The 17,458-nt window shown below is 35.5% G+C and overlaps 1 protein-coding gene across 9 annotated transcripts in view; it reads left to right on the top strand.

The window, feature by feature from the left end:
• The window catches only part of LOC129790593 (insulin receptor substrate 1-B), a 146,627-nt gene that overhangs the window by 12,227 nt on the left and 116,942 nt on the right, over window positions 1–17,458 (top strand). For 4 of the 9 annotated variants that reach the window (XM_055828166.1, XM_055828162.1, XM_055828165.1 and 1 more), the window contains exons 1-2: window positions 637–5,802; window positions 16,578–17,111. In XM_055828166.1, the coding sequence (XP_055684141.1) occupies window positions 16,646–17,111 (466 nt within the window). In that variant the 5' untranslated portion in view covers window positions 637–5,802; window positions 16,578–16,645. Of the gene's footprint in view, window positions 1–630; window positions 5,803–16,577; window positions 17,112–17,458 lie in introns of those variants that run through there. The other 5 variants (XM_055828167.1, XM_055828164.1, XM_055828163.1 and 2 more) reach the window with 2 other exon arrangements.

Here is a 17,458-nt window from a genome sequence, read left to right as displayed (position 1 = left end):
AGGAATTTCAGGGAGGTGGATTGTGCCGTAGTAGTGGCCGTAGACGACGTAGTACAAGTGTGTGTGTATATAATTATAGTGTAAAAGTTCATTTTGCCACAACAGCCGCCTCCTTGTCGTATCGACATCCACTCCACACTACATTTTCTCTGTGAAAGCTGCAGGGAGCGTCGAGGGGGTGCTCGTGAAAGCTCACTCGGGGTGGGCGACACTGGGACTTGATGCAGGATTGTCGGGATGGTTTTGGGGATGGTGAGGGTGGTACGAGTCCCGTATTACAAATACATCTACACGTAGTATTGGAGTGTCGGTGTACGTTGCGGGGGAAGCTTTCGGTGTGACGACGCGAATCCATAGTCAAAACAAGACGATAGCGTCATGAGGGTGAGACGTTGGGGGGGGGGGTGGCAGGGATTTTAGGGTGAGTTGAGGGGAAGGGGGGTGGTTGAGCTTTTTCCCCCCCACTCCATCACACATATTTGGGAATGAAGCGTCACAATAGTGTATATACGGTCGGTATGGTGTGCTCATGCGCGGTTTTGGGGTAAAATTTCTAGGGCGGGGGAGGCGAAAAGCGCTATCGCGCATATCACAACAAATCGCAACGCCCGAAATGTGAGGCGCGTCACCATTATGGGGTACGATGTTTTTGTTGTGAGCCCCAATGTGATTTCCATGCCGTTCTACGAGAAAAGCTCCTCGAAGGCGTCGAACGTTTTTCTCTGTGCACTCTGCTCCCTCATTGCAGTGAATTGTGTATAAAGGGAAAAAATATTGAAATAATTTGTGAAAAATTACCCCAGAATTGTTTTCAAAGTGTCCGACAGTGAAATCGACTCCAAATTGTGAATTTTCCGTGTTGAAACTGTGAGTGGAGCAAAAGAAGAAAAAGCCCACGCTTTTCTCTCGCCCAAAAAGTGTTGGAAGCTTTTAATGCGTTTCATGTGAAAACACTCAAGAGCCATATTTTCTCTTTGCAAAATATAAATGTGAAAAATATGAAACAAATTCGGAAAACTCTAGCCTTGTGAATTTTTCTTTTTTAATCTTTAATTTGAAAAAAAAATCTCATTGATTTTTTTGTGAAGGAAAATTTTGGAAAGAAAAACTGTTTTAGGTGAAAATTCTGAGCTTTTTAGTGGAATAAAACGCATTTAAAGAGCGCACGACGCAAAAAGCGGGAGACGTGGACGAGAAAAAGGAGTTGTGTGGCGTCTGTAAGTAGATTTTATTACGTATCAAAAATAATTCTCTACCCCCCCAACAAATTGGTGTGGGTGGAAAGAATTCAAGGATTTTCCATTCGACGCCACCCACAGACTTTTCATCCCTCTCATGTTTTTTTTTCAAACTTATTATTTGTCTATCCCATGAAAATATCGCACAGCTAAACATTTTCTATCTTCTCTTTTCGTTAGAAAAAAAAAACGTTAGAAAAATCCAAAGGTTATGAAGCCTAAAATTTGTGTTCCTGTTTGTAAATTGTATGAGGGAAAGTCTAGGAAAACCCCGTAGGAAGAAAATTCACCCACCCATACGGTACATGATGGTTTTGCGCCAAATTTTTCCCACCACCCAACTGCGCCTCACATTTTCTCCCGAATTACGTAACATTATTTAGTGTCGTTGGTATATCAATTTCACTTAATATTGCATTTTATTTATTGGATTTTAATACTCCGACGAGACCCTTTTTTCGAGCTTTTTTTTTGGGTCGTCCATTGGAATTTGTGGGGGTGGATTAAGTAATAAGGAGGGGTTCACAGTCTTCTCTGCACTTTTTTTCTTCTTCTTACTCCTCCAGCCACCCATCGTCTCAATATATACAACCGCAAGATGGTACGAAAGATGGGGTGAAACTTATGTGTTGGAGGCGAATTGTGTGAATTTTTCTCGAAGAAAATTTTCAGTGTGGGATTCCTTAAATTCGAGACACGTAGTCGTGAAGTTTTCTAATGAAATCCCCCTCATCCTTTCGGCATGTCATTTGTTTGCCTTCTGCCATGTGTGAGAGTCGCTTGCGGGGGAGGGGGGTGGTAATACCGATAGGGGCGAGATCTTCTCAAGAAAGAAAAAAAAACGAGAAAATTCTGAAGCTAAAATTTGCAGTTTTGCAGGGTCTGTCGATTTCATGCCAAAGTTTCATTTATGTCCGACTTTTTTTTTCTTCGTCCAGCCATCCAAGGCTCTCCTCATCTCCTTCTGGAGACTCCCGTTGAGGCACGTACACGAATGTTTCCACCTTGTTGTCCGCTATTGTCGCCATCGACGTCAAATGGGGGACATATATTAAAAATTCACTGAGAATATGAGATACTTTCCAGATGGGATTCTAAGTTTTGCAGCTGCACACTCGTAAAAAATAAGATCCAGGATAACACTTGTGGCGAATTAATGAATCTAAGAAAAACAGCTCTGACTTTGAATAACTTTGCTTTAATTGAAATAATTAATTTAAGTTTAAAAAAAATCCTATTTAAAGTATTTTGGAAGAAAATTTATCACTAATAAAAATTGAATCCTTAAAGGATCAGTTTTATTAATAAAAAAAAACTTGAAGTACCTGATCAAAAAGCTGCAAAATTCTCGAATTATCTCTTTAAAATTTTATTTGAAGGCTTCGAAGAAATCTGATCATAGGTAAAAATTAAACCCCAAAATCAAAGAAAATTACATTTATTACAAAATTCTTTCAAATATCCGATGAAGGGATTACAAAATTCATAAATTCTGTCTTAAATCATATTTGAAGAGTTTTCAAAGAATTTTTAGTACTGGTAAAAATTAAACCCTAATTGTTTATGGAATTTTTTATTAAAAAATTGTTTCAAATACCTGATGAATGGAAAATAATTTTTCGAAAGTTATCCTAAAAATTCTCCAATAAGAATTTATAAAAAAAAATTAGCACTGGTCAAAATCAAACCATAAATATTTCAAAAATGTTTAGTTTGAATTAGCTCGTAAAGAAAAAGAAAAATTAAGGATTAAAGAAGGGAAAATAAAATGTCTCGCTTCAAGAATAAGATAGTTTTGAAATAAAAAATAGAAAAATAATACGCGGATAATTAAGTTCTAAGCAAAAATCATTTGAAACTTAATGAGTTCGTTTTTCATTTCTAGTTTTTTTTTCTTGCACTTATGTATCGTTGTAATAGAAAAAATTTTATAGTCAGCCGTGGAGGAAGTTGTGAATTTTTTGTGTGTAGACCTATTTCGCAATGAAATGAAATACAACATCTCGTCACATCGTTAAAAGACAATTTGGACCACATAATTCGCGAGGTAGAGCCAGTGGAGGCGCCAAGTGGTTACGGACAGTGAAGAATGAAAAAAAAACTGCACGCAAAATCAACCACCGCAGAATTGCGACCAAAGGTTGCATGGGTAGTGATAAAAAAAAAGTGCTGAGGACACGAGAAAGGCCCGCAAGAGAGCCTTGATGGTGTTATTTGAAACATGTTTTTCAGTGTTTTTCCCCGGACTCTCTTGCACGTCTGTGTGTGGGTTTTGTTTACTACTGATTTTTTTCCCGTCGATACTGTATTGTATTTTGATGATTGTATAAAAATAATTCTCGTGGTTAATGTTGCTTTCTTCAATACTACGATGTAATGTAGTTTTGTGTGAGAAGAGGTTGCTGTTCTCGCGCAAGAAGCACACAAAATACAGTAGAGCCTCTTATAGAAAACATTGTAATTATTTTGTACGCGCGAGGGATCGTTGAACAACGCTACAGTGTTGTACACACGTGCCCTATAGCTTTTGAGGTAGTGTGACTATGTACATTCCATTTGGTAGTGTGCTGTATATAGCGATGTAGTAGTGCTACCTATAGTGTAGCGACGTGGTTGTTTTGATGCGTGGATTCCGGTGTGTATGTACGTTGTTTGGGGCTCTCTACGTGGTTACAAAAAAAAAAGGAATGTTGTGTGTTGAGTATAGTGTGTGGAGTCGGAATACGAAAAAGAGGAAGAGGAATAAATAAGTCGCAAAGTGTGAGAGAGATGGGGTGTACGCATTAGCTGGCTGTGGGAGGGAGATAGGGAGGTAAAGGAGAGAAAAAAAAGAGAATTAAACATCAAATACACGCAAATAATTTCATTTTCCCGTCCTTCTCACACTCCCAAACTTGCCGCATATTACTGCGCGCCATCTAATGGTTTTTGATATGTATGTGGCGGACATATGTATATATTCATTCTATCTTGGGGCCAAGTCGACCGAGTCAATGATGTGGTAGTACCGCTCAGTCAGTTACCGATCGTCTCAGTGGCAATACATAATAATTGCGAGTGCTATTTCTTACGACGCAAAAGTTTTTGTATTGTTGTTTAACTTCTCTAGCCGAGAGTGCGGTGTGTTCATAATACGGAGCCCTACCGTATTTACGAAAGAAAAAAATCTACTGCCAATTCCAACATTTTTTTTTCTCATTCAATCTACGCGCCTTTAAATTGTCCCGGTGTGTACAATCAAAAGAAAAATCACCTAAAAAAATGCTAAACAATCCACCGATTGGTAGCAGAAAGATCCGCTGTGCTTTGAAATGTTTTCAAGTTTAAATGGGGCAAAATCAGTCGATTGCTAGCCCAAGTTAACTTCTATATAATCCGAATGTTTTGCAACATAAGGATTTTTCTGTAATCTTTTGCAAGTGGAGTTATTTGCAAAGAAAGAAAAACAGGGAAGCGTGTATTTTAATGCAACACGTGCCACCATTACGGAGGGTTGAACAAAAATCGTGCGCTTAGTGCAAAAACCCTTAGCAATTGAGGGTGGATTTTTACCAGTACTACCCATGTGAACAAATTTTTTTATCACACTCCAAAAATTTGAGAAGATCTTTCGCTCAAAATTATCAAACAATTTACTTTTACAATTTATAAATAAAAGTGAAAAGGAAAGAGAAGAAGTGAGTGTTGGGGGTGGAAAACAAGTGTGTGTGTGTGGAAAAATTCCCTCCAAAAATAATTTTCCGCGATTTTTGTGCATTGTGTGAGGAGGAAAAAAAAAGAAAAGAAGTTCTTTTGCGCGTTGTGCGGGGTGAAGGCGAAAAAAGGAGAAACCGACGCGCTTTGAAGAAAAATTCATAATTTTTTCGTGTTTATTTTATTAACGTACAACACACGAAAAACCTATAAATATTTTTTCTTTTGCCTTTTTTTCGTGTTATATATATTTATGCCTGTCGAATGTGAGAGGGAGAAAAATTGTGGATGGAAAAAGGCAAAAGAAGGAGAGAAAAAACGAACAAACTAATTTATGTGTGTTTCATTGAAATTTGTTATTCTGATTCAAAAAAAAGCACTCTTATTGAATTTTTTCCTCTCTCTCTCCGAGAACCACCCAAATGAAATAATAAGGAAAATAAAAAAGATATCTTTTCCCTTTGAGGTCAAGCAGTGTAATTGAGTGAAGTCAAACTGTTTGATTGATACAAGAGAGGGTGGTTTTGTTTTACATTAAAAAGAAAATAAGGGCAGTGTGTGTAAACATCAAATTGCTAAGAGTGTAAGAAATAATCATAGAGAGAGAAAAATATAAAGAAAAACCCAAAAGTGGCGCAATTCTGTGACCGTAGAGTTAGAGTGATGTTTTTGCCCCTTTTAGTGAAAATGTGTGCTCAATACTAAAATTAAACAATTATTTATCTTTTTGTTTGGCTAAATCACACACACACAAACAAAAAGAAGACAAGAAAGTGAGACAAAAGGAAGGTGAAGTGAATAAAGGAGAAAAAGAAACCTCCGTGTATCTTCTTCACCTGGATCCCATTTTCATTTGCAACACAAATCAAAGGTGATATATTTTATTTTCTATGTAAGAATTAATTTTAAATGGTACACAGAGCCTTAAGTTGATCGCAGATACGACGGCGGAAGTGTCTCATTTGAGTGTGAGGAATTCTAAGGGTTACAACAAGAAATGTTAAACGTTTAGGAATATTCTGTTATTACACAAGAAGTACCTATAGTTAAGTAGAAAATTACATAAGGTTAAATAAGAACGTTCAAAAAGAAACGTCAAATATTGGGAAAGAAATGTCAAATGGTTAAAAATGAATGACACATTTTAGAATACAAGAAGTTTGAAATATCAAAGACTGAACGTAAAATATCAATAGGAAAAAGCTGAACATTAAATAGACCCCAAAAGGAAATCAAACGTTAGAAACAAAATGTCAAATTTTAAAAAGATAAGATATCGAACGCTACAACAGCAATGTCAAACCATAAAATAAACTACAAACGTTAGAATAAATTAAACATTGGAGAAATGTCGAAGTTTAGAGAAAATACGACAAATATTACAAAATATTCGTGAAAAATTGGAAAATAAACATCCAACGTTAGCAAAATATTGTCAATTTAAGTTAAAATGTCAAACATTTAAAAAAGGAAATGTCAAATGTGAAGAAAGAATATCAAAGGTTATAGTTATAGAAAATCCTTAAGCTTTAGAATGGGTTTCAAAGATTTGAAGAAAAAATATCCAACGTGAGAAGAGAAATGTCAAACGTGACAACTACAACAAATTGAAATTCGAATACAGCAGTCGTTGATATGCTTCAGTAATTTAAAACTTCATAAACTCCGACTTCTAAATCTTTCTTTTCAATCCATTAAATTAAAAATAAATAAATAATATTTTCAAACAAGGGAGCCACTAAAAATTAACCCGGCTTGTGGCTCTTAAAATTGTGTATACGTTCTATTGATGATTCGGGGTTTTTTTTTGCTATAGTCTTCATCTTATTTGTGTAAAGACATTGTCTATTTTTAAAACATCCATCGAGATTCCTAACCTTATACATACATAAATTTATTTGAGTGTTTTTTTTTTGCTGCTTCTTTACCTTCTTTGTCTGGTCTCTTTGCGTTTCTCTCCCAGCACACACAGCTTGTCCGTGGTCATCCTCCTAATGTGTGTGGAGTCCTTGAGACGTGTGTGCAAATTTTTTTTCTTTCTTACCTCCCAAACCTAAACATCTCTCTCAGGTGTTTCGTTGTTGCGTGGTGTGTGCGAAATGTACGATGGAAAAGCACTGGGTGAGAAAAGATTGGCGGGGGCTTGTGGAGTGCTTTTTGAGACGCAATTGCGGGCCCTTTTTCCCCCCACATCAAAACATTAACTCTCTCGCGCGCCCAATTTCGACACAATTTTTTTTTGCTCTTGTTTTCCCAGTGTGTTATTCAATGTGTGGCCCCAAACACCAAGAAAATGGGGTCATCTAAATAACCTGGAAAATTTTATCACTCTTGTGCTTGTTTTTATTGTGTTTGGCGCCTTCTACAAGGGTAAATTAGTATCATTTTGAGCATTTTGTTACGGCTTCACCTCATCCATTGGACTCTCTAATTGTATTACTTTGTCTCATTCACCCACAATATGTAGGTACGTTATGTAGGTACATAAAAAGGGCTTTTCCAGAGCTTTTCCATGTGTGTAAATGCATAAGTTGTTTGTGCCAAATGCAGAGAATGTGGCGAAAAGTTGGAAAATATATTGTAAAAATTTCAATATTATTTATTTGGATTGAAATGCGGTGAATGGAATCAATGGGGCAACTAAAATCATGTGAAAATCTGTAGAGAAATAACAGATAGCATACTGAAAGCTCTCGAAAGTTAAAGATTTTTCTTTAATCCTTTGTAGATGTAAAAATCTTAAAAATTAGAATAACTATCTAAAAGTGATTAGAAAGAATTTTTCAATGTCAATTGAATTTTAAAATAGGATTCCAGCGGTCTTTAGAAGATTTAATTAAAGCTAGTCGCCAGTTAGCCTAGACTTTTAGACTACCTACCTACTTTATTTGAATTGTATGCCGATAAAATTGATTAAAGAAAACCCCGGCTTACGCCATAGTTGGATTAAAATTCGTAAGATTAAGCTTATCAAACTTTTATCATAGGTTTTCTTTTCTTTTCTTTTTTTTTTTTAATTAAGTAGTCAATCCAAGCTTTTAGTGAGAGATCATGAATAAACAAGAAAGCATTGTATTATCTACAAAATTTTTCAAGGTTATCACTGCTGTACAGATGCCATTTGAACTCGAGCTTCTATATAAAAATATTTATTGATATGAGATGTGGGTTTGATACATACTATACATACTGGAGAGACTTTATTGAAGAAGAAAAATGCTTTTAAGATTACAAATTAAGTTGAGAAAACTTTGTAATTCATTCACATTTTCATTCATGCTTTTTGAAATATAGATTTATAGATTTTTTCTTAAGTGGTTAAGCTAACCTATTTTACAATTACCGTATTTAGATTTTGTAACCCAAAATAAATGAAAAAATGGATAAACATAATTTTAAAATAATAACCAATTAGAGAAACTTTGCAAATTAATTTTCTGATGAGATTTTTCAGAAATTTGATGGATACTTTAAATTGCTCTCAATTCATCCTGTTTTGAGAGCTCTAGGAAACTTTCAATGGGGTTTTGTAGAGAGTCATCAACTGCTCCTTTTTTTAAAGAGAATTTCTCGCCCCTTTTAGGGGCAAAACTACTACAGCAGCTACTATTAAAAAAAAGTTCATAAATTGAAATTGAATTTACAAAACTCAATCGAGAAAAGCTTAATTGCAACTAATGAAAGCAATTCTAAATGGGGAAACTGACTGAAGGGGAGCAAGAGGAATCAATTAGTGCGGCAACTGTTGGTAAACTCCAAACTATCCTCTCCAAAAAATCCTCCTGCATGCATCCCCAACGTGAAAAAGTAGGAGATGAGAAAAATGGCTTTTCTATCTATCTTCCACTCCTGGGTTTCGTGTTAGTTTTCATGTTTAGTCTGCAGCAGCAGAGTGGTGTGTGCTTTTGTTAGTTCAAGAGCTTCCGTGCAGAACTTTTGCCACTATACATATAGGGATAGTGGGGTGAGAGAGAGAGAGGTAGGATGAGAGGCTCACACGAATTCACACCCTTTTGCGCCAACTCATAGAAAATGCCACTCTTTTTCGGGGGGCGAGTTGTGACACGTGACAAAAATGTGTTGAAGCTCTTTTTCAAGGATATATACATGGCGGAATTTGAGACGATTTTCTCATACTATATAGTGTTTTCTCGGAATTAATAATATATAGATAAGGGAAATCGATTTTTTGGCTGGTCTCTCACAATCCATTCCTCATTCTTTCGTGTCACTTTTCATCGTGGAAAATTAATAAAGTGCTGGGCAAAGTTTCATGTGACCAACTTCTCTCTCAATCCAATATTCTTCCAAAAGGAGATTTTTCAAGGATGAAGCAATTTTCCAAACTATCCCCTACCAAGGATTTATTTTCTCGCCAAAGATACTTAAAAAAGGCACACAGAAAAAAATCGTACCAACAATCTATGGCTTATTTGTGGTCGATAAGATGAGTTTTTTTGTGTTGAGATGGTTGGCATAAAAAAATGGCCTTTCTTCCCCGCAAAGCGGGACGTTAATAAAGCATAAACAATAACACGATCAAAGTGACTGAAAGTCAACCAACTTTCAGTCAGCAACACCCGAATAAAAGTTGATGTTATCATGATCGCGACATTCGTGGCGAATTTTGTGTCTCTGTCGAGCATTGCTTCCTTCTCTCCTCGCACGATTTCAGTTTTCTTTCGACCGAGACGAAAAAGTGCTCCACAAAATGCTTCAACATTCGGAGCTTTTTCCTATATACCCATAACACACAGTTCGTCGTCTTTTTCCTTGAGATTTTCTGCCCAATTAACCGATTGAATGTGATTTTGTGTACTCAGAGAAAATTCCATGCTATACAGGGTGCTTCAAATCTACCCCTATTTTTTGCAGATCTCCTTTTTTTTGGATATTTCTGTGTAGATTGAAATTAGTTTGCGTCATTAAGAAGCCCCTAATGGTGGATAATTTAAATAAAAATTCCTCTCTTTAAATGCCCATGAACTAGAGAAAGAGAAGCAAAAATTAAACATTTGAAAATGAAGATATATCTCAATCTCGAGGTCGCAGCATGATCGTTAGATTCACAGAGTGATCGACATAAAAGTGTCTGCGATCCAATTCTATCAAGTATTTTCGGTTGATTCCGGGGAAATAAAAACTCTTGACAAGTTTATATTGACGAGAGAAAAAAAAAAACGAAAAGAGAATAAAAAAATGTTGGGCGTTTTTTAGCGCCAAACTTTAGTGTTTTGACTATATTAATCAAAAACATAGAGAAACGGGCATAATGGGCGAAAATGCTTAATGCCAACTTGTAGCCTTTTGCTGTAAAAGTTCTTGTTCTATATTTTTTTTTCATAAAACACAAAAAGAAAATTCTTTTTAGAATAAATCTCTTGCAATTCAATACCAAAAAGAAAATGTGGGTAAATCAGCACCAGGGAGGGGATTTTTTTGATTGAGATGATCTTGGTCGATATATACAAATTCGTTTCTGAGAAAAACTACGCATTTTATCTATTTTTATCAGAAAATTTATTCTAAGCCATCACACTCACTCTTGAGACGCACTTTGAGACGATATTTTTCTTTTTTCCTCCTATCGTGTCTCGCGTTTTTTTTTCTTCGTATACTTTTTGCTTTGAATTTAGTATAAGATAAAAGTCTCGCGGTGCGTAGTCGTGTGCGTAATTTTTCATGGTATTCACGGTGTGCGGACAAATATTTGGTGGAAAAATTTGCACGTTGATTTCAACGTTGGTGGGCACTAAAATGTTCACTCTCCTAGACGCGTCTGCAAGCTGAGAGAACGTAGAATGTACATATGTATAATAAAAAAAAATTGAGCTTGTAGATGGTTGAGCTTGGAGGTAAATTAAGAGGCAATTGTTGTGTTGATTTTGTTTAGAAGTCTTAGGTTGGGTGGTGATAAAAAAAAGAGAAGCTCAAATTGTTTCACCGCGGAAAGGGTTCAATGTCACATGGAATTTTTGACCTTGCTACCATACCAAGTGTGTGGCTTCGGGAGCAATAAAATTCTCTATACCGCGACAAACTACGTCACGTGTTAATTCCTCGGTGCGCGCGCGGTGTTTGTACGGAAAAAGGGGGTAATATTTATTACATTGAAGACATTATACCTACAATTGCATAATTATTCCAATAAACGAGGATGCACAACACACCATTAATTGAAAATTGATTGTAAAACGCAATCTAAACGGAGCTAGATAAATGCAGTTTTTTCCATCAATCATGTGGCGAAGGGGAAAAGACGATAAACAAATAACACGATGAAGAAATACAGTCAGTTTGCTTAGAGGTTGCGCGTTATATTAACCCTTCTAAATGTAATCCTAGAACGGGTTAAAAAGTTAAGAAAAATGACGTCACAATTGGGACTAAATTGGCTCGAAATGCAAGAATTGTTAAGTCGGTTTTTAAGTCGGTCTTAAAGTTTTAAGTTAGTTTTTTTAAGTCTGACTTAACAATTTTAAGGAGGGGTTGAATTTTCCTGAGTTGTCCTGGAAAATATGTAAGATTTTCTGATTAAAGACCTTGAATTTGATTAAAAACAAATCTTAAATTTCATTAAATGAGAGCAAGAAATTTATTAAAGTTAAGTCTAGGACTTCATTATTTTATTTTGTTTTATTTTATTTTATTTTATTTAAATCCAAGCCTGATTTAAAAATTTTAAGCCAGACTCAAAAAAACTGACTCAAAAGCTTTTAACCAACTTAAAAACCGAACTAAAATTTTAAGCCCGACTAAGTTGTAAATTCCGCCCAGAAATAACAATGATGACGTCATTTCTTACATTTTTAGACACATTTTTTATCGGCTTTTCTCAGCTGATTTGAAAGGAAAATGGGAAGTTTCTATGCTGAATTATTTTATTTTATTACAAGATTTTGCTTTTCTAAATTATTTCCTGCAATGAAAAAGTTTTTCCATACAAAGATGAGTAAACTCCTTTGTAAATAAATACTTAAAACTTTGACTGAATATGAAAAAAAAAGTCAAGTTGCAAAATCTTTATTTAGAACTAACTGCAATAAATACAAAAAAAACTATTTTGTTATGAAGACTCACAAAATAAATCTCAAAAAATATTTGTTTTAATTAACCCTCGAACGTTGTTTAATTAGTTTTCAAGGAGGTATAAGAAGAAACTATATATTTTTTAATATATATTTCACAAATCACAGTGTGAGTAATGTCACAAAAATCTCATATAGTTTGTGCAAAAAAAAAGCTCCAATTGACGCAATTTAAGCACATTTTTTCTCCGACATTTTATTTACATGCTTAATCTAATTAGTAGGTATGTTTTTCTTGAAAATTTTAGCAAATTTTCTTTCTTTCGGTCAATGAGGAGAGGGGGGTAGAAGCTTTTTTTTTCATTCAATTCGTGGAGCTTTTATTTTGGAGAAGAGTGTGCAAAAAAATCTCTTTTTCACCAACTTGTTCCTCATTCATTAATTTAACATGTGCAGAAGAGATTTTTTTGTTGTTGTTGTTGGTGCTCTTTCGCGAACACCCAGTGTGGGAAAATGAATGAGAGATGAAAGGTAGAAATTTACTGGTTCACTGCTTTTTATGCCTTTTTTAAGCGTAAAGTTTTGCGTAAGAGAGACTTTTCGGCAAAAGATCCAACAAGACGACACGGGGAAGGAATATTATGAAGAATTGCAAGTTGAATTAAAATTGGCTTCTTCTCTTTTTTTCTGCGCGCAATTATTTTCATACTTCCTCACCGTCTCGCTCATACACACGGCAACATAAGAGATTGCGAATTTTATTTTTGGCCCACAAAAGACATACACAGAGACCCTAATGTGGAAGAATGAGCATAAAAATAGAAAGAAAGATTTTTTTCTCTTATTGCCTTCAAAATCAAGCTGACCATCTGACGCGGGATTGGTGGAATGGTGGATGATTTTTTGGAAGTTTGTGGCGGAAGATGAAGAAGAAAAATTGTGTAACTTTTTTTTGCACATCTCTTGTAAAATTGTTTAGCTGATGAATGTTTTGTTTGAATGTTTTTCCCTCGAGTCTTTGACTTTTCCCGCGTTCTACCTCCTCTCCCATCGTTGAATTTGTCTCTCAGTTTGTTTCTTCTTTTTGCACCATGCGATTGTTTCTCTGAGTGTACCTCGTGGATCTTTTTGTGTGCGATTTAGCACACAATGTTTTTGAACACTAATCACTCTTTATTTTGATCCCCCCTGTGCTCTTCTCGGCCCGCAATCCACCCAGTCAAGGCAATTGAAACTACGACGAAAAATTTTTGCACTTGTATTTTTTTTTATTAGTGGCTCTTGGTCGGTGTTTTCATCGGAGAAAAATCTCAAACAGCTTCTGGGGGGGCCCACACTTTTTGTCCTGATCGATTTTTTTCTGCAGCTCTCACAGAGCTTCTCCTCGTAAAGTGTTTTCATCGCACTTCCAATGAAAAATGCACAAAAATATAGAGAAGGGGGGAGCACAACCCAAAATGTTTGTCCATGAGATGGAGATTTTTTTTTCTCCTTCAATCTTTGGCAAAAATACTCACGAAATGCGGAGGGACTGCGGCAAAAAAAAGAAAGATGTGTTTGGGATATTTTTTTCTGATATACAAGCAATAAATAAATATTCGGCACAATCTCGTGTGAAAGAGAGACAAGACATTTTTTTTTCTTATTCATCTGAAAAACTTCTCTGAAGCACACACTTTGAGCTAACCAGCCTTCCACGAAAGATATTTTGACTTGAAAAGGTCAACCGGCAAATCTTTCTTTTCGCATAGTGAACAGCATAAGATTTTTTTTATATAGGTACATAATATTGGAGGAGGAAAAAAACGTTGTCTGGGAATTTGAATATCTACTATATTTATCTACAAATTATTTTCACGCAGGGGTTTTTTTTAGATGGATTTTTCAGTGGAAAAGAATGAAAAAATAAAATGATTTTTTTTCGAATGAATTAATTAGTTGTGGGGGGTTTATGAGTGTTGAATTCACGGAATATATATTGAAAGTCATAGCGCAAGCCAAGGATATCATGTAGAATTAATTCAAATTCCAAACTTGAAGGATCGACGTCAAAATTTATAAGATATTTTTGATTTTTAAAAATTATTATTATTTTAAAAGATTTTTAACCCTTTCGCGTCTAAAGTGAAACATAAAAACATTGAAGCATGGAAAATTTAAGGAATGTGTCATCGGATCTGAATATTTGACTTCACATGAACATCTTTTAATAAAAACCGCAAAACTCAAAACCGATAAAAATCCAAAAACGTATTTAGAGCTTTTTGGTTTGAATTTAGTCTTTTTTTTTTTTGGTAAACTTTACTACTTTTTAGCATCAATTTACTACTTTTCGGTTTGAATTTAGTCCTCTTTTAGGCTTTAATGATGTTTCTTAAAAGTTTTGTTCCTTAATCTGTGCTATTTTGGAACTGAAAACCAAATATCGGTCGGCTTGAATTTAGTCTTTTTTTTGGGTGGAATTTACTATTTTTTTACTTGAATTTAGAACACCTCGGCTTGAATTTAGAACTTTTCGGTTTGATTTAAGTCTTTTTATGCTTGAATTTAACATTTCAATTTTCATGGCGAATCATGCGAATATTTCAGAAGATCCGAATAATTTGGTTCAGATAAACTCCTTTGGGAAAATTAAATGTTTCACGTTTGGATCTACACATGACCCAAAAAACGCGAAAGGGTTAAACAAAAAGAATTATAAAATAATTTTTTTTTAAATTATTTTTTCTCATAAATTTTCATGAAAAGCGACCAATAAACTTTATTTTTAAAAATGGAAAAGACTGTAAGTTCTCTACAATCTGCTACAATTTAGTCTAAAAATGCGGAAATGTGCAAAATGGCAATAAATTCTATAAAATAATTGTTGTGAAAAAAACTAAAGCACTTCTGCGGAGTTATTAAATAAAAAGAGTTAAATTAAAGAGTGAGAAAATAAAGGCGAGAGAATGAAAAATATCAGTTCAGTGTTGCGTGTGTGACATTTGACTTCTGTTAAATGTAAACAAATAAATAATTTAATTTGTGCGATAGTGCAACTATAAAATTTATTGTTTTGCAAGAAAAAAAAACGCCATCGTGTTATTAAATGAAGTGATGAGAGATTGTTCGAATGTTGAGATATTTTTTTTTCTTATTTTTGGGCGCGAGAAGAGAATGGTGGTCATTCATATAATATTAATTCGCCCGATGAGGTTAAAATGAGTCTGGGCAAGATCATAAAAAAATCCTACTGAAAACTTGATAAATGGATTAATTTTGCAAATAAGCAGCCGATGGGGCACGATATGTGGCTATCGCCATAATTATGTTGATCATGGAACAAAATTGAATAAATCTTCGTGATCATGTGATGTGTGGTGATGCCCTCTCTATATAAAAGTTTCGCTCTAAGCTTGTGAATTTCTGTGAGAGACGATGTGTCTGCATTCTCCTTGTAGGGCGTGTACTTTACTGCAGAGGGATGATTTTGCCCCAAAAAGCATAATGTACTTTTGCATTCACTCCATGTAACACACGAAGGACTTTGGCAGGATGAGCAAAATGGACGGGAAGGCAAAGTGGGACAAATTGCATAAGAATCCCTTCCTCGGAATGATCATCAATATCCAATTTTTTGGATGAGGACCAATAAAAGAGCATATTTTCCGCAGGGAAGGAGGAAAATCTCCCAATGTGTGTGTGTGAGGATGAAAATTCCATTGATATTGGAATGTGAGAGGAAGACAGAGAGAGAGGGAGAAATGTTTAAGAAAAGAAAACTTGTTTTGGTCAAAATCATTGAATATTTATGGTGGAATTGGTTTTTGGACAGAATTTTTATTATTTGCGTAAGAAATTCGATTGGGAAATGACGAGAATGTATGAGTGTGAGCAATCTTCGCGGACTGTGAGATAAAGAGAAGCTCCTCTCGTCGCAAACTGCCGGAATATTTTGCTCATGAATAAGTAATAGTGGTGCAGGCCATATAATAATTCCCCTTTGCTTTGCGATTTCACATGACTTTGCTGAGGCTGCTGGATTTTCTTCCTTCCAATTTGATTGAAAATTCTCTCGTGAAGGTGATTTTTTTTTCTTTGTAAAATTCGTTTTAAATATTCTTTTCACAAAAGTACGTGAAAGCTCCATGGAAAGGAAGCTTTTTATGAGTACAAAGATGGATTGATTGATTGACGAAAATTTTGGCAAGTGGGGATGAATTTTTTGGCATGGATATTTGTTTTCGCTAAATGGTGAGCTTTTGTGGTTCTTTGATATTGTTTTCCAATCAAATATTGACCGAGAGAGGAAGCATTTTGGCAAGTGAAAACAGCTGTATACATGAGAATTTAGCGTTTATGAACTTTATTGCTGCCGTAGTTGTGTCGTATGGAATTGATAATAAAAACTGACGTAGTACGATATAATGGCGTAATAGTAGCAAACATCCACTCTACATCCAGTTTATTTATTCTAATAAATTGAAATGAATAAAAGGGCTAAAACAATACGTTGCAATTTTATTTAATTTCATTGCAATGGAGACGCCGGGTAGTAACCAGGCGCCTCCATCTTAAATTAATTAATTTATTCTCTCTCATTCTCAAAGAAACCTTTTCCCTTTCTCTTCCTTTACAGTGGTAGCCACGACCGCTTTTGTACCGACAAGTTCTCATGGGCCACCGTGGCGGAAACTTACCGCCGCGATGTCCACGTCATTTCAGAACCGAATGTCGACGCTTGTCGCGTCGACTGCGGCCAGTGCACTATCATCCACATCAGCAATGACGGCCTCACAGACAAATGATCCAAAGGCAAATGCCGGCATCGTCCTTCAGGGCTACTACCGTAAGCTCAAGACGATGAAGAAGAAATATTTTGTGCTGTACAGTGACACGAAGGAACGTTCAGCACGACTTGAATACTATGACAGTGAGAAGAAGTTTAAAACAAATTTTGGTCATCCCAAAAGGACAATTGTCCTGCGTACGTGCTTCAATATCAACAGGCGTACGGATACGAAGCATAAATGGGTTGTGGCCCTCTACACCAAGGATGATTGCTTCTGCATTGTCTTCGATGCAGAACAAGATCTCAATATGTGGCTGAGGAATTTGCTATCACTGCAGCGCGGTGATGATTCAGCAGGTGATCCACCGAGGCCCAATTTTGGTGAGTTTTAAAAGCAAAATCTTTTTTTTTTGTTAATTATTTATTACATCCCCTTGACTTTCCTTGCAAAAAAGAACCCCTTCAAAGGGACTAAAAGATTAAAAAAGAAACGATGTGAAAGTTGGGCAAAATTCAAGCGGAAGCTCTGAGGAAAGGGCTGTAGGTGGAGGGAAACATTTTAACCTTTCCGGCAACGTGCGCGACCCTTCCATACAAAAAACTTTACTCTTTCACTCGCTTTTAATTTTTGACTACCACGTGCCTGTCGTCCCTATTTTACATTTCGAATGAATAACAATTTCAAAGTGTTGAGGGGGTGGATTTTTTCTTCATCTCCTTTGCGGTTT

The sequence above is a fragment of the Lutzomyia longipalpis genome, chromosome 2 (assembly GCF_024334085.1).
Source record: "Lutzomyia longipalpis isolate SR_M1_2022 chromosome 2, ASM2433408v1".
NCBI classification, from domain to species: Eukaryota; Metazoa; Arthropoda; class Insecta; order Diptera; family Psychodidae; genus Lutzomyia; species Lutzomyia longipalpis.
Note: the sequence above shows the minus strand (reverse complement) of the source record. Positions and strands in the feature narration are given on the sequence as shown.